Source organism: Pituophis catenifer, unplaced genomic scaffold, assembly GCF_029215685.1.
Source record: "Pituophis catenifer annectens isolate HBS135680 unplaced genomic scaffold, rPitCat1.0.hap2 SCAF_7, whole genome shotgun sequence".
In the NCBI taxonomy this organism is placed as follows: domain Eukaryota; kingdom Metazoa; phylum Chordata; class Lepidosauria; order Squamata; family Colubridae; genus Pituophis; species Pituophis catenifer.
In genome coordinates, this window is record NW_027256887.1 from 26,130,628 (window position 1) to 26,158,314 (window position 27,687).

At 38.5% G+C, this 27,687-nt stretch overlaps 1 protein-coding gene across 3 annotated transcripts in view; it reads right to left on the reverse strand.

Annotated features, from left to right (window-relative positions):
• Positions 1-542: 542 nt before the first annotated feature.
• The window catches only part of CAV1 (caveolin 1), a 53,666-nt gene continuing 26,521 nt past the window's right edge, over positions 543-27,687 (reverse strand). For all 3 annotated transcript variants that reach the window (XM_070946753.1, XM_070946752.1, XM_070946751.1), the window contains exon 3: positions 543-4,972. In XM_070946753.1, coding sequence (XP_070802854.1) covers positions 4,631-4,972 — 342 coding nt within the window. In that variant the 3' untranslated portion in view covers positions 543-4,630. The remainder of the gene's footprint in view (positions 4,973-27,687) is intronic.

Consider the following 27,687-nt stretch of genomic DNA (forward strand, 5'->3'; position numbering starts at 1 on the left):
GAACCGGTAGCTCCAATGATCAGCTGGGAGCAAACCGGTTCATCCCGATGATCAGATGTGCCCACCCGCCCGCCTGTGTTATTTTCTTATCTTTATCTTCTCAACTGATCCACGCAGAGCAGATTGCCGCGCCTCAACTTCGCGCCTCCTCCGAAGAAACTCAGAAGTGAAGATTTCTTCAAACTGTGCACGTGAAGCGCACAATCACCAAACCGGTTGTTAGACCAGGAGGATCCCACCACTGGCAATTGTGGTATGTTGGGTCAATCGGACCCAACATACCACATAAGCCATAAGTATGGCTTATGGAGTAAACCATAGTTAAACAGACCATGGCTTAGTGTAATATGTGAACCTGGCCATTCTACATCAAAGAGTAAACCAAATCAATCTGCATCATTATTCAGACTTTGACAAACTACCATATGGAAGATGCAATGAAGAGACTATAGTTTCTCGAAACTATCCAAAATCTTGTACTAGTAGCTAGAACTTAAAAAGAAGAATGATTCAGACAAGTGTTTGTATTAAAACAGCTTTTATTGTGCAGATTGTAACCATGGCTATTGAACATGCAGAATAAAAAAAATGACAGTTACATCTTATAAGCATATGTGAATATCTTGGATCAATAATGTTATTTGCTTTGGGATGCATTTTCTGAATATACTGTTCGAGGCAATATATTTCAAAGTTTTTTTTAATTATATAAAACTAAAATATGTTTACATTCTCATAAAAAGTGTGTTGTTGCTGTATTACAACTTATATAGATATATATCTAAATAATATATCTTATTTATATACATTATAAAAATTATGCCAGACCAGTGTATGTTTTAAATGCAAAAGGAAAACATATAAAGTTATTTATATTTCAAAAACTGGTGTTCAGAACACAAAAAAAGCACTTTTATAAAATGTCTACTTCTAGTGTTTAGAGTTACAGTACTGAAAGCTGAATGAAATTTTATAGGGATTTGCTCCCTAGTAAAACTGATATTTGTGGGTAATATTCTACAGCACTTGTAGCAATAGCACTCAGACTTATATACCACACCATAGTGCTTTACAGCACTCTCTGGGCAGTTTAAAATGTCAGCATATTAGCCCCAACAATCTGGGTCCTCATTTTATGACTTCGAAGTCAGATGGAAGGCTGAGTCAACCTTCAGCCCCATCAGGATCAAACTCTAGGCTGTGCAGAGAGTTTGCTTCCAATACTCATATTTTAACCACTGCACTACCAGGGCTCCTGCACTAATTTCTTGGCCAACAAGATTTTTCCAATTTTACATTTATTGAGCAAACTGTATATAACTACATTCTCATTACTTCAAGTGATTTCAAGCTCATTTCAATGGTCTGGATTACATATACAACCACATCCTTTTTCTCTGTCATAAAATGAATGCATTTTATATTAACCATTTTTGAGCAAAATATAAGAATAAATACTACTTCCATATTCCATACCAGCATTCCATAGCTTGATGTCCTCAACTCCTGGACTTCAGTTTCCATAATTCCTAACCAGCATTCTAGGGGATGGAATTCATGGGAAGTAGAGTTCAAAACATGTGGAGCGTACTAGTTTGAGAAAGATTATTCCACTCACGACAAAGTTTAGTTGGGAGATAAACTTTGTTAAGTGTAGATCACACACTAGAAAGAACTGACTAAAGCATTGGGAGAACAAACTTAAATGAAATCATTAGGGAGAATCGAGGTCAGTCTGCTGTGCTCACTATTTGTTTCCTTCACTAAATTACTGTTGTCAATAGCTCCTTGTAGTAAATTAATGTGATTTATGAAAAGGTAATCCAAAAGATGGGGCAGACTTTTGTCCCCTATGAAGCCAATAAATAAATGCAATAATTGGCACATTGCACTTTTCAAGCAATAAAATATTAGTCAAAATATAGTTGAATGTATATCTTATATTGTACAAATAAAGACATTCTGAAGTTCAGCTTCATATGCCCACATTTTTCTTGACAATAATGTGGTATATAATTGTTCTCTTCTGGATTTTTTCAGCCTCTCAATTTAGTATTTTACTATACTATTAGCATAAGTGAAGGAGTCCCTATGGATTTTACTCTGCTAATTGTTGTTGACTATAGGGGGTGTTGTTCATCTCCGATTCAAGGCTATTGAGCCAGCGCTGTCTGAAGACATTTCCATGGTCATGTGGCCTGCATGACATCACGAAGTGATACCTATTTATCTACTTGCATTTGTGTGTGTGCGTGTGTGCGCACACGTGTACACACACATGCATTCATATACACAAACTATTAGTATAGGAGGGTAATAAAAGAAAAAATGATTCTACACCTGTATCTACTGCAAACATTGCCAATTGTCAATAAAATGCTCATCCTTTATTCAAAATAATGAGCTGCTATGATCCTGTATCAATGCATGTGGACATGAAAGATAAGTCTAATCAACTAATTATCTAATGTAGTAGAAATGTAATTTAATGAAGGACACCAAGATTACTCTTAGTAAAACCTGTATTTGCAAAAAGCAAGACATTTACAGACCATCCAAGCGATTTTGGTATAATGTTAAGTTTCAACTACCATGAAGATGTCCCCTTCAGGACTGGTCCTGTCATATAGAAGGATGAAGTATTGAGTGGATATAAGTGGATTTTTATTTTTATTTTACAGGGGCAACTTTAGGTTGGTGTAGGAGAAGAGAAGTGCCATTTGAGCTCCAGTTCAGATAAGCAACATGTTTGGGATCAGCACTTGCCTGCCTCAGTTGATGGAGACCAATCTCTTAGTGAATAGGCTTAGGCTTACACTAAAAAAAAATAGACAGGTTGAAGCAATCAGATAATTAAAAAAACTAGCCAGGGCTAGTTAATTATGCTAGGGCTGTACCCGGAACCTATTCTAGATACTCAAGATCCAAGTAAGCCATCTTTGTAACTAGTTTCTAACAAAAGCAGAACACACTTTGAAATTCTTCAGTTTATATCTAAGAAAGCTGATCTTGTTTAATAGCTATAAGGAAAGCAGCATATTCATGCAAAACCAATGAAGCTATTCTCTCACTTCATTGTCACTGTGGGGACAGTAAAGATTCTGCAACACAATATTAAATAACACTATAATTGCTTTATTTCTGTATCTTTCATACAGTTTTATGCACCTGGAAGACTCCTTGAATTATGTATAGCTCAGTTTAGAATGGGGTGGCTGGGTGGGGAAGGTGAACCATAACATAGTGCTGCCCAAACCACTTGTATGGATGATTGGGAAAAAGTTAGCAATGTGTAAACAGGATTAGCAGACTGGGGAACCTGCTTGGATTTAATAAATTTGTTTTAAAGATTCTTAAAGCTGTTCTCATAGAAAACAGCCAAATCACTCTTAAAACCCAGTTTATAGTTGGCATGATTCAACACAATTTGTACATACCTTGCTGTCTACTTTTAAGAGAACAATTAGTCCCTTTGTAGTAAGTTTTATTTAAATTAATTAGAACATCTGTTCTTAGGAATGAAGCTAAAAAAATTAAACACAATAGTGTTATTTTAAATCTAGGGATAAATTAACTTTCAATATGTGCACGCCATAAGGATTTTCTTGATGGAAGCATTTTCAGAAAATAAATCCAACTATATTCCTACCTTGACTTTTGATTTATATATTGAAATTTTTAGAAGTATTTGTTCAGAGATAAAATTGTGTTGTATTTCTAAAAAGCTGTTTGTTCAGATCCTGCCATTTCTAGTTAAGAAGATTTCAGTGAAAAGGGTCCATTCTTTGCATGAAGCTTCGCATGCAAATGTCATCAGGGTTTCATAAATTATTTGGTTAAAGAAAAACACTAAGGTCACCCCTTACATTTTCTCTTAGTGACATATATTATATATTTATAATCCAAATACTCTCTCATGGGGATTACAAAATAAGACAGAAGCAATACTATTAGCTTTTTGTCAACATGACCAGTTATTTGAATTGAAAGCTTTGTCTTTTTAGACACTTGATCTCCTTTTCTCAGCACATGTGTTACAGTAGTCATTTCTTTAAATCTGTGTGTAGATATGGTCACTACAGTAAAGCGCTATAGTCATCTGACAATACATCTATAAAAGGAACATTCTGTTGACATCTGCCAGCTTGTTGCCATGTGCATTATGCTGCAGTAGCTTTTATACCTCTTTTACTCACAGTAAAATGAAGAGCAGTATGATAGTGCTGGAAAGCGTATTTGCAATTCTGCATTATAATCAATGTGAGTTTAACTTGCAACAAATGAATGGAAGGGGTATGCAGAACAGAAGTCAATTCATCAAAGGTCAGCAAAACAGCAAGCAGGTGAAATGGACGAGCAGCTATTTAATTTGTTTGTGTTTGTTTAATGCAAATTGACTTTCCTCCTGAAAAGAATAAATAGCATAAACCCAGGAGGGATTAAATAGCAAAGAAAGTTAAAAAGGAATTATTTGCTGCATTCAAGTTGGTTGTTTTTTTTTTTTTTTTTTTTTTTTGAGTGATGCTCTTAAGTGCCAGTCACTTTATTAATTTATGGCAGCCTTGAGACTGGCACCAAACTATGAAGGAAGGGGGAAAAAACCTCATTCTTCAGCTCCTTGAAATGTCATTTATGCTTCCTTTCGTATTGTTGCTCTGATAGAGCTCAGCATTTTGCCAACAGCCTCATAGAATGGGTCACAGAAGGTATGGATAAAGATAGAATAAACTCGGCCAATGCACTGGATCTCAATTAGGTAGCTTCTGATACAAGGCACCACGGCCCAGATGTGGAAGAATGACAAAATGGCAAAAAAAATGCCCCAGATAAGAGCCATGGGAATGCCAAAGATTGCAGACAATAAGCGATAAAACCAGTATTTCGTCACAGTGAAGGTGGTGAAACTGGCCTTCCAGATCCCATCGAAACTGTGGGTTCCTGCAGGTTCGGCAATCACATCTTCAAAGTCAATCTATACACAAAAGATGACATAAGTTAGAATGAAACTCATAATAGATGCTCCAACACATGCACTTTTAAGTCACAATCAGTGGTATCCACAAGTGGAGGCCAAAAACATCAAGGTGGCAGCTCCCAGCATGAGGTTGAAGTCCCATTCCTTTTTTATGAATGTTGCATAGTACGGACATTTTTCAGCTCTGCTGAGGTTGCCCCTGGCCACAAGCTAAATAAATGGACAACATGCTACATATGAAAAAGTAACCCACATTCCATATTCCTTTTCAAATCTTCTGTCTTCCACACCAGAATTTTTACCTACATCCTAAAAGCTAATTACATTTACATCTTCTGCAGCTTGCAGAGCAAAATAGCAATCATGAGTTATTCACACTTTTTACACTTGAAATGCTAAAGGAATGGAACTATAGTAGAAAGATCAAACCAGTAAGTTCAATTATGCTTTTCAGCAAAATTTCTATGCACTACATCAGCAATGAATAAGAGGATGAATAGAGTGCCACACATCTTAGATTTCTGCATTGACAACTCTAGGGAGAAAAAAAAAATCCTCCACTGAAATCTTAACAAGTTCAAGCGAGCAAGTGCATTCTGCACATTTTGAACTTTTAAAATAGTTCTGAATAGGAAGACTTGCTGAATTTATAAAGGGATCTTGAATCTCAATACCAGCAGGAGCCAAGAACATGCTTAGAGTACAATTCTGTGAGCTCAGCAGGCCAACCAAAAAAATATAGGTAGTCCTCAACTTCAATAGTAACAAAGCTGGCTAATTACACTCATAGGTCATGACAGCCATAAAATTGGTCATCACATAACTGACCCAATTTTACAATATTTTTTTTCAGCAGGTGTAAAGCAAATACAGGTAGTCCTTGACTTACAACAGTTCATTTAATAAGTGTTCAAAGTTACAACGGCATTGAAAAAAGTGACTTATGACAGTTTTTCATGATCAAAATTCAGATGCCTGGCAACTGCTTCATATTTATGATGGTTCCAGTGTCCTGGGATCATGTGATCAGCTTTTGAAACCTTCTGACAAGCCAAATCAATGAGGAAGCCAGATTCACTTAGCAACCATTTTACTAACTTAACAGAGTTAATCATCAGAGGCTTTTTTTTCTTTTAAAAGCATTTTTTCTACAACCTCTTCGGCTGATGCTTTTAAAAGCTTCTGCCAATCAGGCAACTCAGCTGGGATCGTCAGAGGCTTTTAAAAGCATTTTTTCTACAACCTCTTCGGTGGAAAAAATGCTTTTTAAAATTAAAAAAAAAAGCCTCTGATGATTGCACGACTCAGCTGGGCATGGGGGGGGCAGGGAGTTTTGCTACCGGTTCTCTGAATCACCCACCGCCATCGCTACCAGATCAGGCGATCCGGTCCGAACTGGGAACATTTTACCCCTGGGCAAACTCACTTAACAAATGTTTCACTTAGCAATATAATTTTTGGGCTCAACTGTGGTTATAACGTCAGGGCTATCTGTACTTAATTATTAAGTGAATTGTTCACTATGGGATGTTTTTGCTGAAAACTGGAAGTAAATGCTGATTTTTGGCAAAAACATTGCAAACTGTGGTCATGTGACTGCGGGATGCTGCAAAACAATGTAAAAACAGGCTGATTGCTGAGTCCCCAAAATGAGGTCATCTGACCATGGTGTTGGTGGTGGATGGCTGTCAGAACGTTTGCCAAGCCAGTAAAGATGGCAGAGCAGGATTCTTCTACTAATTGTTAGAATAGAATAGAATAGAATAGAATAGAATAGAATAGAATAGAATAGAATAGAATAGAATAGAATAGAATAGAATAGAATAGAATAACAGAATTGGAAGGGACCTTGGAGGTCTTCTAGTCTAACCCCCTGCTTAGACAGGATACCCTACACTATTTCAGACAAATAGTTATCCAATCTCTTCTTAAAAACTTCCATGGTGTTGGTGGTGGATGGCTGTCAGAACGTCTGCCAAGCCAGTAAAGATGGCAGAGCAGGATTCTTCTACTAATTGTTAGAATAGAATAGAATAGAATAGAATAGAATAGAATAGAATAGAATAACAGAATTGGAAGGGACCTTGGAGGTCTTCTAGTCTAACCCCCTGCTTAGACAGGATACCCTACACTATTTCAGACAAATAGTTATCCAATCTCTTCTTAAAAACTTCCAGCGTTGGAGCATTTACAACTTCTGCAGGCAAGTTGTTCCACTGATTAATTGTTCTGTCAGGAAATTTCTCCTTAGTTCTAAGTTGCTTCTCTCCTTGATTAGTTTCCATCCATTGCTACCCTCAGGTGCTTTGGAGAATAGCTTGACTCCCTCTTCTTTGTGGCAGTCCCTGAGAGATTGGAACAATTCTATCATGTCACCTCTAGTCCTTCTTTTCATAAGCACTAGACATACCCAGTTCCAGCAACCGTTTTAGACTCCAGTCCCCTAATCATCTTTGTTGCTCTTCTCTGCACTCTTTCTAGAGTCTCAACATCTTTTTTACATTGTGGTGACCAAAACTGGATGGAGTATTCCAAGTGTGGCCTTACCAAGGCATTATAAAGTGGTATGAACACTTCATGTAATATTGATTCTATTCCTCTGTTTATGCATCCTAGAACTGTGTTGGCTTTTTTGGCACACTGCTGGTTAACCTGGTTAAGGTACAATTTTGAACACATTTCCCAAGAATTCCTTTAATGAATTCTCTTGGTATGAGAAACCATAAATGCCAACTGAATACAGACAATTCTTTTCCTGAATCTGTATGGATACTGTGAATATCTAAGAAAAAGTAAGACTTCTTTATGGAGCTGCTGGCAGGTCCAAGACAATTCTGAAGCACTTTACTACTTCATATCTGAATACTGCACAACTTCAGTGATGCAGCTCAAGACTTTCCTTGTCACAGAGTATACCCATGCCTCTAGTGATACATAGGAAACAGGTAGAACCCTAACCTTACCCACTTGTTATACACACAGCCATACAGAGGCCGCTTTCTAATTTCTTAGGCTGACAACCACCCATTTTACACCACCTCTTTCTTATCTGCATTCAGTTTTAATTTCTGGACCCTAATCAAGTCGAGGCACCTGTCAAGAAGCTACAGGTGGAAAGAAAGACAGAAGAGCTAAGGTCCATCAGTGTGCTAATAACTTGGAATTCCAAATTTCTAGATGATACTTTTAGAAACTCTGTTACTATTTTAGCATTATCTGTGGAAATAATGTCACACATAAACATAATCTAAATAATTTATGTGATTCATGCTATTATGGAAGTATTAATATATTTCTATATGCAATGCCGGATCTTGATTTGAAAGGTTAACATGTAATTTGACTATTAAGAAGAAATATCAGGTTTTTTTTAATTTTGGGAGTTTGAATGTTGGTATCCCATGAAAAGGAAAAATGTTATCCAAGGAAGTTCTTATTTATTCAAATAAAATGCCAAAATATCCCAGGAGGTTTGTCATAACATTTCAAAAGAGAAAATTAACAGAAACAACTTGAGACAAAAGATCTCCTCTATGTATCACATGACCATGTCTTTGATATAATCCACAGCACAGGATATTTATTGCAGCTAAAATAACCAAATAATAGAGGTATGTCAAGTCCACAGGAAAAACATAATACAGCATCTTGAATTTAATCAGCTATACACTAAACGCGCACAATAGTCCTTCTGAGAAACTCTTCAGTCAAAGTTTCTCAGATTCCTGAGAAGGAGCTACAGATCGCTAGGGAACCTACTGCAATTAAATAAGACAATAGAGTAGTAGCTGTTTGAGAACATGACAATTTTCATAATCTGTTATGCTTGATTAAGCATCTGGAATTTACCAGATTGTTTTATTGTTCTTTACAAGTGGTATGATATGTTAGATTTGTCTGAAACATTCTACATCAGTGGTCCAGTTTGGAAACTGGTGGCAACAGTAGAGGGAGGGGATGGTTTCACACACACACACTGCTTGTGCAAATGGAGCTTTGTGTTGTGCTCATCCACCACTTGTGTGGCTTGGTTCCCAATGGGCTGCAGACCGATACAGGGCCATGGACCGGGGATTGGGCTCCCGTATTCTATATTGCTTCATAGCAGATCTTCCACATCCCCAGAAAGCATTTTTAAAATGTTCAACAGTAAAACTGACTCAGGGAAAGAGCAGATATCAGATACACTGGCACTAGAATTATATGATATTTTCTAAAATCTTGTGTGTCCACTGATGATATTTTAGTTTTCTTCAGGAAGATAGGGAGATTCGAGGTGGATCCTGACATGCATTATTATAGTATTGATAGTTCTTTTTCAATACTCAAATAAGCTTCAGTTAAATCTGTCAATATATGAATGTGTGTTAAACTATGAGGTTAAGTTTCTTTTCAGTAATTAGAAAGCAGAAGCTGACAAGTAGCTTCATATAAGGATATCTTTCAGTTTTACACTATATAAGGCCCAGCAGTATCATGTCGCAAACAGAATGCCTTGTTCTGCACACCACATGAATCAGAGAATGTCTCTGCCTATAGATAATGCTTGTCAGGCCACCAATCTATAACTGTGACTATTGAAGGTAAGATTTTGTGTAGCAAATGTTTTCAGGAAGCCTCTCTTTGGAATTATGTATTTCATAAAGAATTACCCTAAATGACCTGAAGAACTGGAAGGAAGCAGTATTTCTGGAATTATTTACTGCACCTGCTTTATCACTTTTCTTTAAACAATCAATCCACATATTGCCTGATACTTAGATATTTCTACCATCTATTTCATAATAACCTGCTTTGCTAGCATAATAGGAAGCATGCTATTACAGTAGGCAATTTTTTCTCAGAGAAATATTTTTATAGAAGGCAGATTAATCAATAGCAAATTACAATATTATATATATTTGTAAAATTATTTTATAACATTATAAAATTATAGTATAATATATAACATAACATTATACGAGAAGAGGAGAGGAGAGGAGAGGAGAGGAGAGGAGAGGAGAGAAGAGAAGAGAAGAGAAGAGAAGAGAAGAGAAGAGAAGAGAAGAGAAGAGAAGAGAAGAGAAGAGGGTAAAATCTACATATGTATGTATTTTTATGGATAATATCTATGTGGTTGCTAAGAGTCAGCACCAACATGAAGGCATCAATGAATTATCATAATGTTGTGGTAGAGGGAGGTGGCCTCTCCTTTCTTCTGTCAACTACAGTGATGGCGAACCTTTTCAGCACAGAGGGCCCAAACTGGAATGCATGCATGCTCGCCGGAGCACCAGAAACCCAAAGACCAGCTACCTGGTGCACATGTGTGTGCCGGCCAGCTGGTCTTTGGGTTTCTGGCGATCCAGCACGTGCGAAGACCAGCTGTTCGGTATGTATGCCTGTGCCGTAAACCAGAAGAGCAGCTGGCAACGGGGCGCATGCCCACAGAGAGGGCTCTGCGTGCCACCTCTGGCATGCGTGCCATAGGTTCTCCATCATGGGTCTAGTAGAATAATATATTGCATTTCTTTTTGTATGTGTCTGTTTTTCTTTCGTGTTGTATCTATGCTTATATGTATACATGTACATTGGGAAACATAGGACAGGCTACATATATTACATTTTATGTCACAGGACCAGAAAGGAGGCAAATTTAGAATGAAACAGTCAATAATATTCTAAGCTGCTTCTTAATTGTTTCTATCATTAGGATATTTTCTGAATGACATTTTTCTGCAGATCTAAGCCCCCTTTACCCCAGTTTTAGTTCTTTTGCTGGCTTTTCGCATCATATCATATATCCCTTACCTGTTTTTTTAACTCCCAAGATGCTATTCTGTGGATGGATGAATGGATAGATGATAGATAGAGTTCTGACCCTCTTTTCCTAAAATGTTGTTGTGTTGGAAAAAATAAAAAGAATATGCAAAGGACAGGGAATGAATGAATGAATGAATGAATGAATGAATGAATGAATGAATGAATGAATGAATGGATGGATGAATGAATGAATACATGTAAGTCTGAATGCTGGATATTGAGTCAAGAAGTTTAAAGTTTCCATATTTAGGAAATGTGGAAAAATCAAATGAATTTATAGTGAATGCAAGGTTGAAGACTAAATTACTGGTAATATACAAGTCTAGTAAGCATAAAACTCAAGGCAGTATGTGTATAAGAGAGAGAGTCTGCTTTAGAAAATTTTATGTTAAACATTGCATCTGTTATATGTACTACAAATTTTGTACCAGTTACATTTTGTACCAGAATCTACAAAAACCAAAATTATAGGCTAAGTATTTCAGATTATAGACTGACTTTAATAAATGTTGATCATTCTTGCTAAGAGATAGATCAGGTCCTGCAAAATGCTTTGTCTAACATTGAGTAAGGCTTATTTGTATTCCTTCCTCCCCCCCAAATTACAATATCATAATAACATCATAATTTATTTTGAAGGCCAAGACCAAGAATTCAAAAAGTTTCTATGTCATTGTCATTGTCTGCATCACACTATTAGATTGTATGTTCCGTTGTATTGATCCACAATGAATGTATGATAAAGTCTTTGGGGATCACAAATTTTAAATAAATACAGAATACAGTCAGCGATACATTCTTTACTTCAATAGTTTCCAAACACTTAGCAGAATAAATCATTTCTGATTTAAACAGCTGGGTAAGACTTCCAAGACTTGAACAGCACATTTTGAACTGGAAATCTCACTTATCTTTGATTTATATCAACAAAATAGCATTAGGTTGAAGGAATGCAATGCTAAATCTGTAGTAATTTTATTATAACTATTCTATAATTTTACTCTTAATTTGGTTATTAGAGTTTTATAGACATACTTTTTAAAATACATTTAATTCTTTTTCCTTCTGAAAATTACCACGTAGTCTATGTGCTTCTTTCCTACGCTTTACTATTTCAACAATCCATTGAGGAGAAATGAAGAGAAAGGCTTTGTTCACACATTGTGCCATCACAGCTTATTTTACCAGAGGAAATTAACAGGGCTACTAAACACACTAAGCAAAAATTAAACCACCACATTGTATTTTAGTCTTAGGTTTGATCTCAATAAATAGCCCAAGATTACACAGAAAGTCCTGCAGTTGAATAAGGATTTAAACCAACATCTCTCTAGTTTAAACTGATAAACTCTTTAATTTGGAGTCTTTTAGTTTGGTCTAGTGGTTAAGGTACCAGATTAGAAGACCTTTAGTTCACTCTCTCAGTCCAACACCACCTCAGAGGGTTGTTGTGGGGAAAATAGGAAGAGGAAGGTACGTTGGATATGTTCGCCACCTTGAGTTATTTATAAAAATAATAAAAGCAGCAAACAAACAAGCAAGCAAGCAAACAAGATTAAAAACAGATTAGATGATCTATTCCACAACTAGCATGATGATGATGAAATTGAAGTGCAATAATCACTAGAAGATTTTCAGATTGAAGAGGCTGTTTTAGCATCACAGAAATGTAATATATTTTTTCCTATAGTTTGACCAATTCAGCTTACCAGATTTGCCAATATCAATTAATAATTTATTTATGATATACCTTGGTCAAACTCATAAATTCCTATAGGCTGATTCCTATAATATATAAATTATATACAACCTCTATATATTACACAATTATATATGTTATCAAGGCATGTTGTGAAGTGACCCTGACATTTAAAATGCTAATGATACTATAGTAAATTACAGGAAGTAAAGAACATACATTTTGACTAGAGCCAATAAGCTTTGTAAAAACCATTTGTTTGGGGCAAAAGGTTTTAAATTGCAACAGCTTCCCTTTTTCATTTGCAACCCACATCCTGATCTCAGTGCTTCTTTGTTTCCTACTATTCAATTTGGGCATGTTATTTTTACAATGTCTTTTGTTCATTTTTGCCATAAAAATACTAAAAGCTAGTGTTGTATTTGGGTCATGATTTACCTTTTTTAAAAAAATAGATGCAGTGAATTCTGGTATTTTAATCAGGGCAGTTTCAAACAAGCATTCTTGCGTGAAAATTGAAGTTTAGACTCTCAGCCAAGAAATGTGTGTAGAAAACAGGGATTTGATGTCAAAATATGTTTCTAGCTAAATAGATACCATACTGGTGGCACTGCATATACCAAAGTAAACAGAAGAATATCTGTGGCTATGCACAATTTTGTCACAAAGATCATCACCTCTCCTTGAAGAAAATCAATTAACAAGGCATTTTGATTGGCAATATACAGTTTTAGCAATCACACTGCAGTGCACACTGTTAAATAAATGAGATTACTATCCCTCTTGTAATATCACATGATGGACAGTTTGAGTATGCAACTTATGTATTTATCAGAAGCACTTGTAGACTATAAACTCTGCAAAGATCCCTGCATTCAAAAACTGAGAGTAAAAGCCATAAAAACATAAAGCAATACCTAATTTACAGCATGTAGCATTCATTAGGGGGCCATCCACTGGTGGGTTTCTACCTGTTCACCCCAGTTCAGGCGAACCAGTAGGCTCTGCCCACCCGCCTGGCCGTCATCACGGACGCTCTGCGCATGCAGAGTTCCGAACCGGTAGTGAAGGTAAGTGGAACCCCCTACTGGGGCCATTGCCTAGTTATATTCAGCAAGACCGCAACTTATAGGCAATTGGGACTTGAATTTCTGTCACTAAGTGATGTAGTTATAAAGTGTAACCACATTGATGGCAATTCCTGTAATTCTGGTTACCTTCATTCTCTGAATCCTATAATTGTTAGGGAAGCAACTTCCTGCTGGCTTCCCACAACCCCAGGTCTACAAGCAAGTATATGGCTAGTATGGATGGGAAACAGAGTCAGGGAATGAGTAGGGCTGCACAAGGGAGGGTCAAGGAAGGTGTATTTCTCATTATCTGATCATTCCCAAGGCAGCATCTCTTTCCCATCTCCTGAGATAATTCCCACATACCATTATAATCAATAGGGAAGGTTCCAAATGGCAATCACATGACCATGAGGTGCTTGGCAACTTGTTGTAAGAACAAATGGGTTGCCAAGCACCCTGATCACAATCATGTGATGGGGGGGGCGCTGCAGTGAATAGAACTCTGAGCACCAGTCCTAGCCACCATTCTTCCCTGTGTGGCAAGGAGCAGTTACAGAAAACTCCCAACTACCAGAAGGTGATCTGATCCAGTAGTGGGTTCCATTTACCTTCGCTACCAGTTCAGAACCAGGAGTGTGCGTGCATGTGTGCTTGCTTCACTCATGCGCAGTACTTCTGCGCATACAGAACCTTTTGCGCATGCGCAGAGCGTCTGTGATGACATCCGGGTGGGTGGGCAGAGCCTCCCGGCGCCACCACTACCGGTTCGCCTGAACTGGGGCAAACTGGTAGAAACCCACCACTAATCTGATCATGACAATACTTGATATTAAGTACTGTATTTTTCGGTGTATAAGATGCATCCCCCCCCCCAAAAAAAGAGGGTGGAAATGTCTGTGCGTCTTATAGAGTGAATGTTGCTGAAGCCCCACCCACCCCCCAGCCCCCAGCCTCGGCCTCCCAGCAATTTGCCTCCTTGCAGCAAACAGCAAACAGCCTAGTCAGCTTCAGCACAGCCTGATTTAGCACAAGCAGCTGATGGGCGGTTGGATCTGCCTCCCGGAATACCGCCTATCAGCTGTTCCAGGCTGCGGGGTTCACCATTGCCATCCATCGCCACTGCTACCTATCACCGCCTCCATGTGCCCCATTTTCGGCCTCCTTGCATCCCATTTTCGGCCTCCACACGTCCTGTTTTCAGCCTGTTCCAGGCGGCTGGGATAGGCAGCAGTGGCAGTGATGCCTGCCATCTGGAAAGGGCTAAAAACAGGACGTGCAGAGGCTGAAAATGGGGCACGTGGAGGCAGCGATAGGTGGCGGTGGTGATGGGCGGCAATGGTGGCGATGATCCCCACAGCCTGGAACAGCTGATAAGTGGTATTCTGGGAGGCGGATCCAATTGCCAATCAGCTGCTTGTGCTAAATCAGGCTGTGCTGAATCTAACCAGGCTGTTTGCTGTTTGATGCAAGGAGGCAAATTGCTGGGAGGCAGAGGCAGATTTTTTTTCTTGTTTTCCTTCCCAAAAGCTAGGTGCATCTTATAGTCCAGAGCATTTTATAGTCCAAAAAATACAGTAATGATAACATCACCCAACTTGTCATGCTCCCATTGGAGTCTGAATCTGCGGGGGAAGATAAGCAAGAGCTGACAGAGTGAGTGAGAGGGCAGCTCCGTTGGCCTTGGAGGAAACTGGGAAAGGGCAGAGTCAGTCTGGGCAAGGCTTTTCAGGATTAGAAAGGCTTGCAGACAGGGAGGAGAAGGAGAGACAGAGCTCAGATGAACAGCAAGGACCATCCACTCCTGCTCCTAGAGCATGCAGAGAAGAGAAAAGGCGAGAACAATGCAGACTGAGCTGGCTACAAGGGAGGAGAGTGCCCCGCCCCCCTTCACAAGGCACACCTAGGGACTGAGATGTAAAGAGGTGCTAGTGGGAGGGACATTTGTTGGGAACAAGCATTGAATCTGTGGAGCCTTGTGTGCACTTGCTGCCGCCTGAAGACTACTGTTTGGCTAACCTTGCTTACTGGACTACTCGCAGCCAGAGGCTGCTGAAGGCACATGTGAGAGCTTTGCTCCAGGACGTGTAGTAAATGTGAGGACGTTTGGGAGCAAAGTTGGATCAATAAAGGGGAGTTAGACCTATTCTCTGGCTGTGTTGCTTTCGTGCCATACCCCGGGTCATCACACAACTCTAGAACATCAGTTCCATGGTAGCCATGAATTCCTGAGCCACCACGGCCTCTAGAGAAAACAAATTGTAATTCCACTACCAAAAAGCCACAGCATGAAGCCCTCCAAGAAGGGAAGAAGCTTTGCAGCAGGGAAGCTGACACAATAGCTGCTAACCCATCTGATCTCATCCTTGACCTAACTTCACAGAATCTCACATCTAATTCTTTGAAGAGCAATGCCTCTGAAAACCACTCTCATAAGAATTTAGCCACACCCCACCCTTCCTGGGAATGCTTGGTGCCACATATAAAACAAAGATGGCTCATTTCCAGAAGTGAAATCCTCTTTGTGTTCGACTAGGTCTTGATGATGTGCATCAAGAGCTGGATGAAGGGGCATTTATTATAGGCTATCTTGGCATTCAGTAGTAGCAGCCAAAATATCCAATGACTGGGTAATGGGAAAGACTCCAAAGGCTGGAATGTGGAATCCATACCAATTAGCACAGAGAGACAATAAATCCACAAAAACTTCCCTTACCACCAGATCTCTATCTCTTTATAAAGTAAATATTAAAACATATTTTGTTGTCATTTTCTGATACAACTAATAAATTGACTGAGACATCTGCTTTATTTTGCCTGAGGTAAGTGTGCCAGAAGAACATTGGTATGCTATAGGTAGTTCTTGACTTGCAATCATTCATTTAATGACTGTTTGAAGTTATAATGGTGCCAAAAAAGTTCAGGCCTTGCATTTTTTTTTTATTAAAAAGTTTTAACAAGTATTACAACAATTGGGTGTGTTCTTGCTCCTCCTTTGGAATCAGAGAGATATAAGCTGTCCTCCACGATGGGGGTACATCTCCTCCAGATTGTATGTTAGTAAATAATTCTTTGAGTGGTCCCACCATTTCTAACTGCAAGTGTTTATAATAAACAGCTGTCAAACCATCCGTCCCAGGAGCTTTACCCACTTTCAACTGCTTAATTGCAAACATAATCTCCTCAGAAGTTATTGGTTGATTTAAACCTCCCTTTGCTCTTTTGTAATTGTAGGAATATTCTCTTTCTGTAAGTATCTATCTATATCTATACTTTGAATTTTATCACTAGCATACAACCTCGTATAAAATTCTAAAAATGCTTTTTTAATCATATTTTGCTGATAAACCGCTTTACCTTTATATTCTATTTTCTCTATGGTCCTTGACTTTTGTTTTTTCCTTAACAAATATGCTAGCTATCTCCCTGGTTTATTAGCATTGCAAAAAGTATTATGTTTAGCATATTGCAAATTAGTTGCGACCTGATCTGCCATTAACATATTAAATTGCCCTCACAATAAGTTAATTGCCTCTTTTATTTTCTTGTCTGCTGGGTTCAATATCAAAGTTTGTTCTTTTTTTTTAATTTCCTCTTCTAAGTCCTTCCTTTTTTTTTCCTGTTTATGTCTATGTTTATTATTCAAATATATCAAAATACCTCTCATATATTGAGAGGTATATATTTGCATCCCAAACCATTTCCGTAGATGTACCCTTATGCATATTTATAATGAAAAATTCTTTCATAAATTTTTTACATTCTTTTACATTTTCCTCATATCTAAACAGATTTTCATTTAACCTCCAAGACCTCTTAGATCCCATTCCATACTTTAATTCCATCCAAACTGGACTATGATCCGTTAAAACTCTTGGGCAGATCTTCGTCTTCTTTACCCTAGAGAAAAGATCATTTGTAATTAATATAAAATCAATCCTAGAGAAAGATTGATGTCTATCAGAAAAAAAGGTAAAGTCTTTTTCTTCGGGGTTCCTCTCTCAACTCCATATCATCCATCATTTCAAAAAACGATTTTGTCAATCTGGCACACGTTGAAATATTCTGCAAGAGCCCCTTCTTATCTTTTTTAGCGTCCAAAACTCCATTCCAATCACCCAGTAAAATACATGATTTATAATCCCATTGTAGTAACTTGGAATGTAAAAGCTTATAAAATATTTCCTGTTGTTGGTTTGGTGCATAAACTCCAATTAAAAGTATTTTTTCTCCTTTTATTAAAAGTTCAATTGCTATAAATCTTCCTTGATCATCTGCTTCAATTAATTTGGCAATTAAGTCTTTTTTTAGGTATATAACTATACCATTCTTCTTCTTGGGAGCAGATGAAACAAAATGTATACCTAACCTTGCATTTATTAAATATTTTTGATCTGTCGTTCTAATGTGAATCTCTTGTAAACAGATTACATCATTTTTAAACTGTTTCAAATAATGAAATATTTTTCTCCTCTTTTGTGGTGAATTTAGGCCATTAACATTCCAGGTCAAAAATCTAGTTGCCATTCTTGGGCCCCTGAATCTTTTGGAGCATCTGCTGGAAGGCATTTTACTTTTTGGCCTTGCTCCTCCCACTGCTTCTGTTTTTGTAGTTTCTTGAATCATCTGGAGTTGCTGCACTCTTAATTCTTCTTGACGCTTGGCTGCCGCTCGGGTCTGTCTTTGATCCTTAGGTTCTTCTATTTTTTCGAATATCTCCAAAGCTTGAGCAGTAGTCGAAAGTTGTATTAAGTCTTCTTGAGTAATCAAAACTCCCCCCTGAGCCTGTGCCAACAATTCTTCCTTCTCCCCCTTTCTTGCCCCCTTTTCTGCTTCTGCCTTCCTTCTAGCTTCTGGGGACTGTGGGCGTCCAGCCTTTAGTACATTGGTATAGAAATCTCTTGCCTTTCACACTGAGTTAAGACGATGTCTTTCTCCTGAATAATTCACCACTAATCCAGCTGGAACCTCCCATCTGTACTGTATCTGACGGTTTCTCAGTTCTTCCACCAGAAAGCCATAATCCCTTCTGGCTCTCAACATTTTGGGGGGGATTTCTTTCAGTATTAAAACCTCCTGCCCCTGCACCTGAAGTTTATTCTTAAAAGTGACTTGTAGGATTTCATTGCGTATTCTCCTTGTTGTAAAATAAACTACAATGTCTCTTGGTAGATGTTTCTGTCTGGCAACCCATGAATTAACATGGTAAATTTTGTCAATTTGCCATTCAAGATTTGCTTTTTGGTCTCCCATTATCTGTGCAAATGCTTCTGAAAAAATCTCTCTCAAATTCTCTTGCTTTATTTCTTTGAGGCCTCTTATTCTCAAAGCAAATTCCATATCTCTATATTGTATCATTAGCACATCGGCCTCTGCTCTTTCCATCTTATTCTGGACCTCCCCCATTTTATTTTCCAGGTTCTCATTAGACTGCTTAATTTCTTCCACTTTTTCATCTATTGCTTCAATGTGGCCTGCCAGACCTTGTACTGCCATGATAATATCTTCTCTAATTTCTTGATTTCGTTTTTGAATAATCTCTTTAATTTGTACTATCTCCTCAGCAACATCTCGAATTTTATCCTCAAACACCGAAGTAATTTTTTTTCTATAACAGAGGCTTGTGTTTTAAGGGCTTCCTGCAACATTTCAAATGTTAATATTGGTGGTTCCGTTGGAACTGAGAGAGATTGCAATTTGGATGTCTGAGCTGGTGAGCTCCCAGCACTTTTAGGAACAATAGTCTTTATTTGTTTTGAAGCCATTTTTAATTTCCAATTTAGATTTATGCAGCAACCAGAACAACAAATCCACCAAATCCAGAGATTTCCAGTCTTTAAATGATATCAATCCTTTTTATTTATTTTTTTATTTATTTTTTTTTCATGCCCCATTAAACTTCAATCGCCATCTTGGTTTCACTTTCTCCCCTTAATGAGTCAGAAGGAAGTAATACACATTTGGAGTTAAAGTTCAGTACTTGCAAATCTATTCTCTCCTGAGTTTGCTCAGCCTGCTTCCTAATGATGTTTATTCCAAGCGTTGTTTGCAGGGGTGGTCGTTGCGTCTTCTTCTGCTTAAAGCAGAAACATCCCGGATCCGGAGCTCTGTCGGGCTTCCAGGGAGCTCTCACCCTTCGAGCCCCAGAATTGTTCCTGGGGCTTCTTGGGGAGCTCTACCTATGCCCGTCTGCCCTCTTCCTCCCCTTTTCCCGGGGAGAAAGTTTCCAAGCTGCTAGACAGCTGATTTGCGCTGTTCTAGAGGCTTTACAAGATCACGGGGCTGGCGCTCACAATAGGAGCGTCTTCGGCGCCTGCGGTGCCACCGGAAGTCCTGGACCTTGCATTTATTAATGTCACACCATCCCATGGTTATGTGGTTGTAATTTAGGTGCTTGCACCAGCTCACATTTACAGTCTGTTGCAGTGTCTTGCACTCACTTGATCACCATTTGTGACCTTTTTTTGCCAGTTTCCACGAAAACACCCTTTTTGAAGAATGGGTTTGCATTTATGACTGCAGATTCACTTAATGACCATCATAAAATGGTTGTATAATGAGGTCCAACTTGATGTATGACCACAACAACTTATGGTAGAAATTCTAATCTTAAATCAAGGACTACCTATATAACATAAAACTACATGCTATTTCCTATAAGAGAAATTTGAGTAAATCCCTAATATTTGGACAAAAATGGGTACTTCTCATTGTAGAGTATATGCTCTGTAACATCATTTCCATCTAAATGCAGACAAAAAGAGATAATAATAAAATTTAAGAACTATTTCCAAAGTATTAAGGTATTTATTTCAAAGTAAGTATTTTCTAGAACGCATATTTGATGTATTCTTGGAATTGGCTGAAGAAGCTTCTACAAAAGTGGAGTGGAATATTACCACACATATTTTTTTTGCTCTCTCCTTACCAATATGATACTTATATAAAATGGCATCATCAGATGAAGTACATAGAAACAAAACTGAATGTGCTGTGAATATAAGAAAATGAAGAGCTCTGTTGTGGCCAGGGTTTGAGTGTGGAAGAGATCACGAAATGCTCATGTGCAAGTCTCATGCCAAGCTAAAATAGAAGAACAAAGTCAACCAGTTTTCACAATATGATCTTGGACATATTTCCCCTGCCCATTTTCAAGGAGAACATAAGGAATCACTATGAGAACCAGAGGAACTGTACAATGAAATTAAAGACGCTGTTAAGGATAAATCTGAAAAGAGACTGTCAAAGACCCAGAAAAAAAATCAAACAGAAGGAATCAAACTGGATGTCAGAATAAATAGTGGACATTGGCAAGATAAGAGAAGCTAAAAGCCAAGAAAGGCAAAGGAATTTAACACAGACATCAGAGAGCTGCTAAAAAAGGCAAGAAGTAATATTACAATTTCTGTAAAGGCATCAAAGATAGAAACTAATGTGGAAAAACAAGTACATTCTTTCAAAAGATGTCTGAACTCAGAAGGAGGTTCCAACTTCAGATTGGTAGGTAAAATATACCAGTGGATAGATAACAACAGATTCAAAAAGTTCCAAGAAAGATGTTCCATAGTTACAAGAAGCTCTTGTAATAGAAAATGAAATTAAATCAGCACTCTGGGATTACCAAATCTGTAGGAATGAATGGAATATCTACAATAATATGGCAAACAACAGAAGAGGAATCAGTAAGAGGCAGCAAATCTAAAGAATGATACAATGCCCTACAGCAGGGGTATCAAACTTGATTTCATTGAGGGTCACATCAGGGTTGTGTTTGGCCTTGGGGGCCAGGATAGGCGTGGCCAGCTCAACATCAGTTGTGGTGATGGCCCGAGAGCTCTGCCAGTGAAAATGGGTTCCTGAGCTTTGTTTTTGGCTGCAACAGCTTCCTGCAACCCTCTACCAATGAAAACGGAGTTCCTGCAACCTTCTGCCAGCAAAAATGGAGTTCCGTTTCCTCTGGCAGAGGCACTGCGGGCTGGTCCTTTGCTGTTTCCAGGGCAGTCCCGTGGGCCAGATCTAAGCATCCCGTGGGCTGGATCCAGTCCGTGGGCCTTGAGTTTGACATCCCTGCCCTACAGAATGAAATATATATACCAATGCCAAAGAAAGTTCATTCACAGTAATCTTAATTTCATATGTTAGCCAAATAATATTTAGAATCATCCAACACACTTTGAACCCTACATGGAAAGATAGTTGCTAAATATTCAACTTGGTTTTAGAGAAGGACAGGAAACAAAGAACATTATTGCTGATGCATCTGTTGTGGCTCCATTACCTGAGCCTGTGTCATCGGCAGGAGAGGACTCCGAGAGTGAAGGAGAGGAGTTGGCAAGGCCTCCCTCTCCAGGACCCTCCTCTTTGGCAATGCCTTTGGTGTCCGCCGAAGGGCAAGAGATAGGGCTGGGGCCAAGCACGTCCACGCAGCCACAGGTGGACAGTGATGAGAGTAATGAGTCTTGGCTTGATCCACACCAGCGTCGCAGAGATAAGCGCGCGCAACAGAAGAAAAGGCGTGCCTGAGATTAGGCTGAGTCACTGGACCACACCCCACAGGCTATAAAAGGGAGCGTGGTGGCCAGTCAAACCTTGCGACGAACAAAGCTGAAAGCTTCCACACCATTCTGCATTGCCGAACTTTTGCTATAGACTTTGCTGGATTATATTTGGACTTAAGTTACTCTGTAATTATTGAACATTTTACTTTGATGTACCAGAAGCGGAGAGACGTTATCTCTTCGTGAGTAATAAACTCTTGGCAGGCAGCCACTAGGTTGCTGCCAAGTTCCATTATCATAAGGAAAAGGATTTTGTCGGCTGGTTTGGTTTTTAACTCCTGGACGTCTGTTGGTGTGTGTGCGTGTGAGACGGGGACAGAACAGCATCCTAGATAACTGAGAAAGTTTTTTTAAAAAAAGAAGTCAAGATGTGTTTCATTGATTATAGAAAGACTTTTGAAAATGGGAATCTCAGAATTTCTTACTGTCCTCATGTGAAACCTATACATAAGGTAGAAAGTTGTAGACAAGACAAAACATGGTGAAACAGCCTCCCTCCAGAGAAAATGCTACATACTCTTTCTTATTTCTTCAACCTTTATGCTGAATGTATACTGTGGGAGGCTACAATGGAAGAAGATAGCATGGAGGAAGAAACATCAGTAATCTGCACTTTGCGGATGATATTATGCTGATAGCGGAAAATGGTAATCTCCACGCTTTAGTAATAAAAGTCATGGATTATAGTGACTAAATTTATTACAAAAAAAGACCCAATTAACAACAATTCATACAGCAAACAGCCTAGCTTTAGATTTGAGAATGAAGTATTAGCTTCTGCCTTTAAGACTGATTATCATGGAAGAAACTGGCAGTCAAGAAACACACCAGAGACTAGCACTTATTAGGTAGCACTGAAAGCCTTGGAAAAAATATTCATATGCTAACACACACACATATACACACACACTAGATATAGATATATTGTCACCATTTTAGCCATTGTCTATCCTGAGCTTTCTTTTGCCAATTGGACCTGCAATACTTGTTGATGTTATCAATCCATCTTCTTTAGGTCACTTTAGTGGATGCTTTTTATCAAGTTGGATCCATTCTATGATTGCCTTGTTCACCTGACATCAGTTCTTGCTATGTGACCAGCCCATCTCCATTTCAATTCTTTTACTCTCTTGATGATATTGTATACTTTTGTTTGTTCTCTAATCCATGTGCAGGTCTTTCTATCTTGTCTGGTAATGCCGAGCATGTATTTTTCCATGGCTCTTGGTGCCACTCATTGCTTTTGTATCGATTGTGAGGTTAGTGCCTATGTTTCACTAGCATATGTTAGAGCAGGTAGCACACACTGATTGAAAACTTTTCTCTTCAGGCATAGGGGGAGGTTGTTCTTGAAAATTATGCTTAGCTTGCCTAATGCCTGCCAACCACATTTAACATGTTCAATTTCTTTTATTGAATTGCCTTCCATTGAGATCCATTGGCCAAGGCATATGTGGATGTATCTACTATGTCTAGTTCATCTCTAGATTTAAAAAAAAAAAATTCTTTCTTTGGTGAATTTATTAAACATAACCTGACTCTTTTTCATGTTTATTTTAAAGCCAAATAGTTCTCCTGCTTTGTGCAGTTCTTGTATGTGTCTTCTGTGTCTTGTGAGAAAACATCATTTGCAGATCTTAAGTGATTTAAGTAGATGCCACTGATTTTTATTCCATCTTTTGCCCAGTCTATTTTGTGAAATATTTCTATAGCAGGCTGAGAAAAGGACAGGTGATATTGTATTGCCTTGTTGTGCATCTCGTTCTATATTGATTCCCACTTTAAGATCATTAAAGCAAATTGCTGCCTTTTTGGAGTATATTTATTGTAATAAGTTTATGCCTTGGATGAGCAATGCATTCATTATTGCTTGTTGGAATACTGAGTCAAACGCCTTTTCATAGTCAATGAAAACCATGCACAGAGGCATGTTGTACTCATTGTGTCTTTCAATGACTTAGTGAACAATCTGGATGTAATCCATTAGGCTGTAGCCACTTCTGAATCTTGCCTGCTCCTTTGGCTGTGCATCATTTAATGTTCTTAATATTCTTTTTCTATTATCTTGGTAAAAACCAGGGGTGGGTTCTAAATTTTTTTACTACCGGTTCTGTGGGCATGGCTTATTTTGTGGGTGTGGCTTGATGGTCATGTGACAATTCTTTGGATTTAGCAGAGGTGCTGGTCTACCAGGCTTTTAACTGCTTGAAGAGCTGTACCGATCTACCCATTTATTTTTGCAGGCACTGATCTACTCATGTATTTTTGCAGGCACTGGTCTACTCATGTATTTTTGCAGGCACCAGTCTACGCATTTGTTTTCTTTTAACACTGATCAGCTGTAGGGCAGCCCTTTGAAGCCCCACGGCAAGAGTTTAAACAGTTTTTTTTCCCTCTAGCCATCAGCTGGGACTCAGGAGGCAGCAATAGATTGGAGGTGGGGCCAAATAAAAGGTAAGAATAATGCAGGGGGTGGGTGGGGTGGGGTGGGTGGGAGAACCGGTTCAGTGACATCATATCGTCACTGCTACCAGCTCAGCAGAACCGGGCCAAACCGGGAGGAACCCACCACTGGTAAAAACCTTATAGATGACTGAAAGGCGGCTTATCGGGCAATAGTTCTTTAAATTATCTTGGGTCCCTTTCTTGTGTATAAGAATCACTTCAGCATTTTTCCATGAATCGGGTATTTTTTTCTTCTCTGAGGCATCTCGAGTATAATTTTGCTGGTATCTTGTGTAAACTGTGACCATCAGCTTTCAGCATTTCAACTTGTAACACAGTTATTTCCTGAAGTTTTGCCATTTTTCATTGATTTTGTGCAGGGGTGAAATGTAAAATTTGTTACTACCGGTTCTGTGGGCGTGGCTTGGTGGGGGGGGTAATGTGACTGGGTGGGCGTGGCCAACTTTAAAAAAAAAAAACTTTTCAAAGCATTTTTTCTAATGCTTTGAAAAGCCTCTCTGCCGATCAGGCAACTCAGCTGGGATCATCAGAGAGGCTTTTTAAAAAATGCCTCTCTGCCGATCAGGCAATTCACCTGGGATCATCAGAGACTTTTCAAGGCATTTTTTTTACCACCTCTTTGGCCAAGAGTTGCAGAAAAAAATGCTTTGAAAAGCCTTTGACAATCCCAGCTGAGCCGCGCAATCATCAGAGGCTTTTTAAAAATAACGTTTTAAAGCATTTTTTCATCGGAAGAGGTTGTAGAAAAAATGCTTTTAAAAGTAAAAAAAAAGCCTCTGATGATCATGCGGCTCAGCTGGGCATGGTGGGGGTGGGTGCAGGGATTTTTGCTACTGGTTCTCCAAACCACCCGCCGCCATCACTACTGGATCAGGTGGATCTGGTCCGAACCGGGAGCATTTCACCCCTGATTTTGTGGCATTGATACTTCCTCCACTAGGGTATCTGGCATTTCCTCTTTCATGGGTGTTGTTACTTTTGAGTGATCTTGATCTTTGTTTATCTCTGAATAGAATTTTTAAATTATTTCTAACATTTCCTGTTTTGTTCATGTTTTAATGCAAAAACCTTCTTTTTTGTATTTATAAGCTTGCATTTTTCTCTATTAATCCCTTTGTTTTTTTCAATTGCCTTTTTCACAAGCTTCACATTCAACTGATGCATTTCTTCTTGGATACCTTTTCTTATCGTCTTGCAAAGTTCAACATTCTCCAGTTAGTGAAACTTCCGGTATTCTTCATTGTCCATTGTTTTTCCATTAAATCAATAGTTTCATCAGAGAATTTTCACTGTAAAAAGTATTTTTCTGGTGGTGCTATAGATGTAGCAGATTCAAGGACATTTTTGACTATTTGTTCATTTTGGTCCATAATGTTAATCTCTTCCAAATCTTGCAATAGAGCAAAGTGATTTGATAGATTAATCTCAAAATCAGTGCTCTCCTCTAACAGTTTATCACTCTCTTTTTTATGGTTTTTTTGTGACATCTTTATCATTTTCATACACTCTTTTTGTCAATCTATCTTCACTTTAGCTTGTACCATTCTATGGTCACTTCCAATGTTAAAATGATTGATGACAGTACAATTGCAGAATATGGTTTTATCATTTGACATGATGTAGTCAATTTCACTTGTGTACCCAGATGGACTCTTCCATGTCCATTTTCTGCTAGCTTTTTTCTTGTAAGATGAGTTCATGATATAAAGTTCCTATCCTTCAGCAAAATCTATTAGTCTGTTGCCTCTATTATCTTCTTCATCACTTCCATACAGGCCAGTCATTTTTTCTCCAGGCATTGTTCTTCCTATTCTTGCATTAAAGTCACCAATTAATATTTTGTATTGGCAGTTTTCTTCATCTTGAAGGCAGGCCACATCATCATAAAACTCTTTTGACCACATCATCACTATAGTTTATTGTTGGCACGTAAGCTTATATTGCTTGTTCAACTGAATGATGCATTGGGCTATTCTTTGTGATATACTTTCAAATGTTGACTGTTCCTATGTCCAAAGGCAGCCTGATTTAACCCAGTGATTCTTAGCACCCTTTGCCTTCAGGCAGGTCTTCCTGCTGCTGTGGACAGTTGCCCTAGGGCCTCTGGAGAATGTGAGCCGTTTTTGAGATTGTATTGGCATGTAGAAGAAATAGACCATAATCTGCCACACTGGTCTAATGCGGGTTGGCAGATGTGATTGGTGTTAGTCTGATTTATCCATCATGGTCTGTTTGCCTTGGGAAACCCTTCTGCACATATACATGTCTGATGACATAGCCCACACAAGCTCCTTCACCTCATCAAGGCCCCAGTCATAGGAGGATATATTCTGATCTTCTCTCTCTCTCTCTCTCTCTCTCTCTCTCTCTCACACACACACACACACACACACACACACACACACACACACACACACAGAGAGAGAGAGAGAGAGAGAGAGAGAGAGAGAGAGAGAGAGAGAGAGAGAGAGAGAGAGATCAGAATAGGGGTGACAAATATTTTCCCCATAAAACCCTATAGAAAACAAAGATGAACATTAAAGAAGCCCAATAGAAGAAAGATTGATGCCTTTGTACGTTGGTGGTGGAGAGAGACTTGATAATACCACAAATAGAAATAAAATGAATAAATCAAAAAACAAATCATCCTATAGATCTTAATTAAAGCCCAAATGATCTGGCTGAAATTATAATCTTTTGAACATATTGTGCACAATTTTAGTTCCCTTGTGAAGTCCATATAGCTACTGTAGGAAATGTGAAGGGAAAGAGAATGGGATGAACTTGATTATAGTGGCAATGGGTAAACCTTTGGAAAACCCGAAGGGGCAGACTGGGAATCATGAAATTGTGCAGAAGATCTATGTTGCCTCAAAAAAATCATATTGACTTGATAACATATAATTAGATAATTATATGTTATCAAGTCAATATGATTTTTTTGAGGCAACATGAAGTCCCTAGTAAATTTGACTAAGGGAAGTTAATCAGTTTTATGCCTCCAATCCTGTATCTACTTATCTTGGAATAACCCCATTTGTGTTTGAGAAAACACAAAGGTTATGTAATGTTATATTGACATTATTAAAGTGCTTAATAAGCATGTTCAGAGGACTG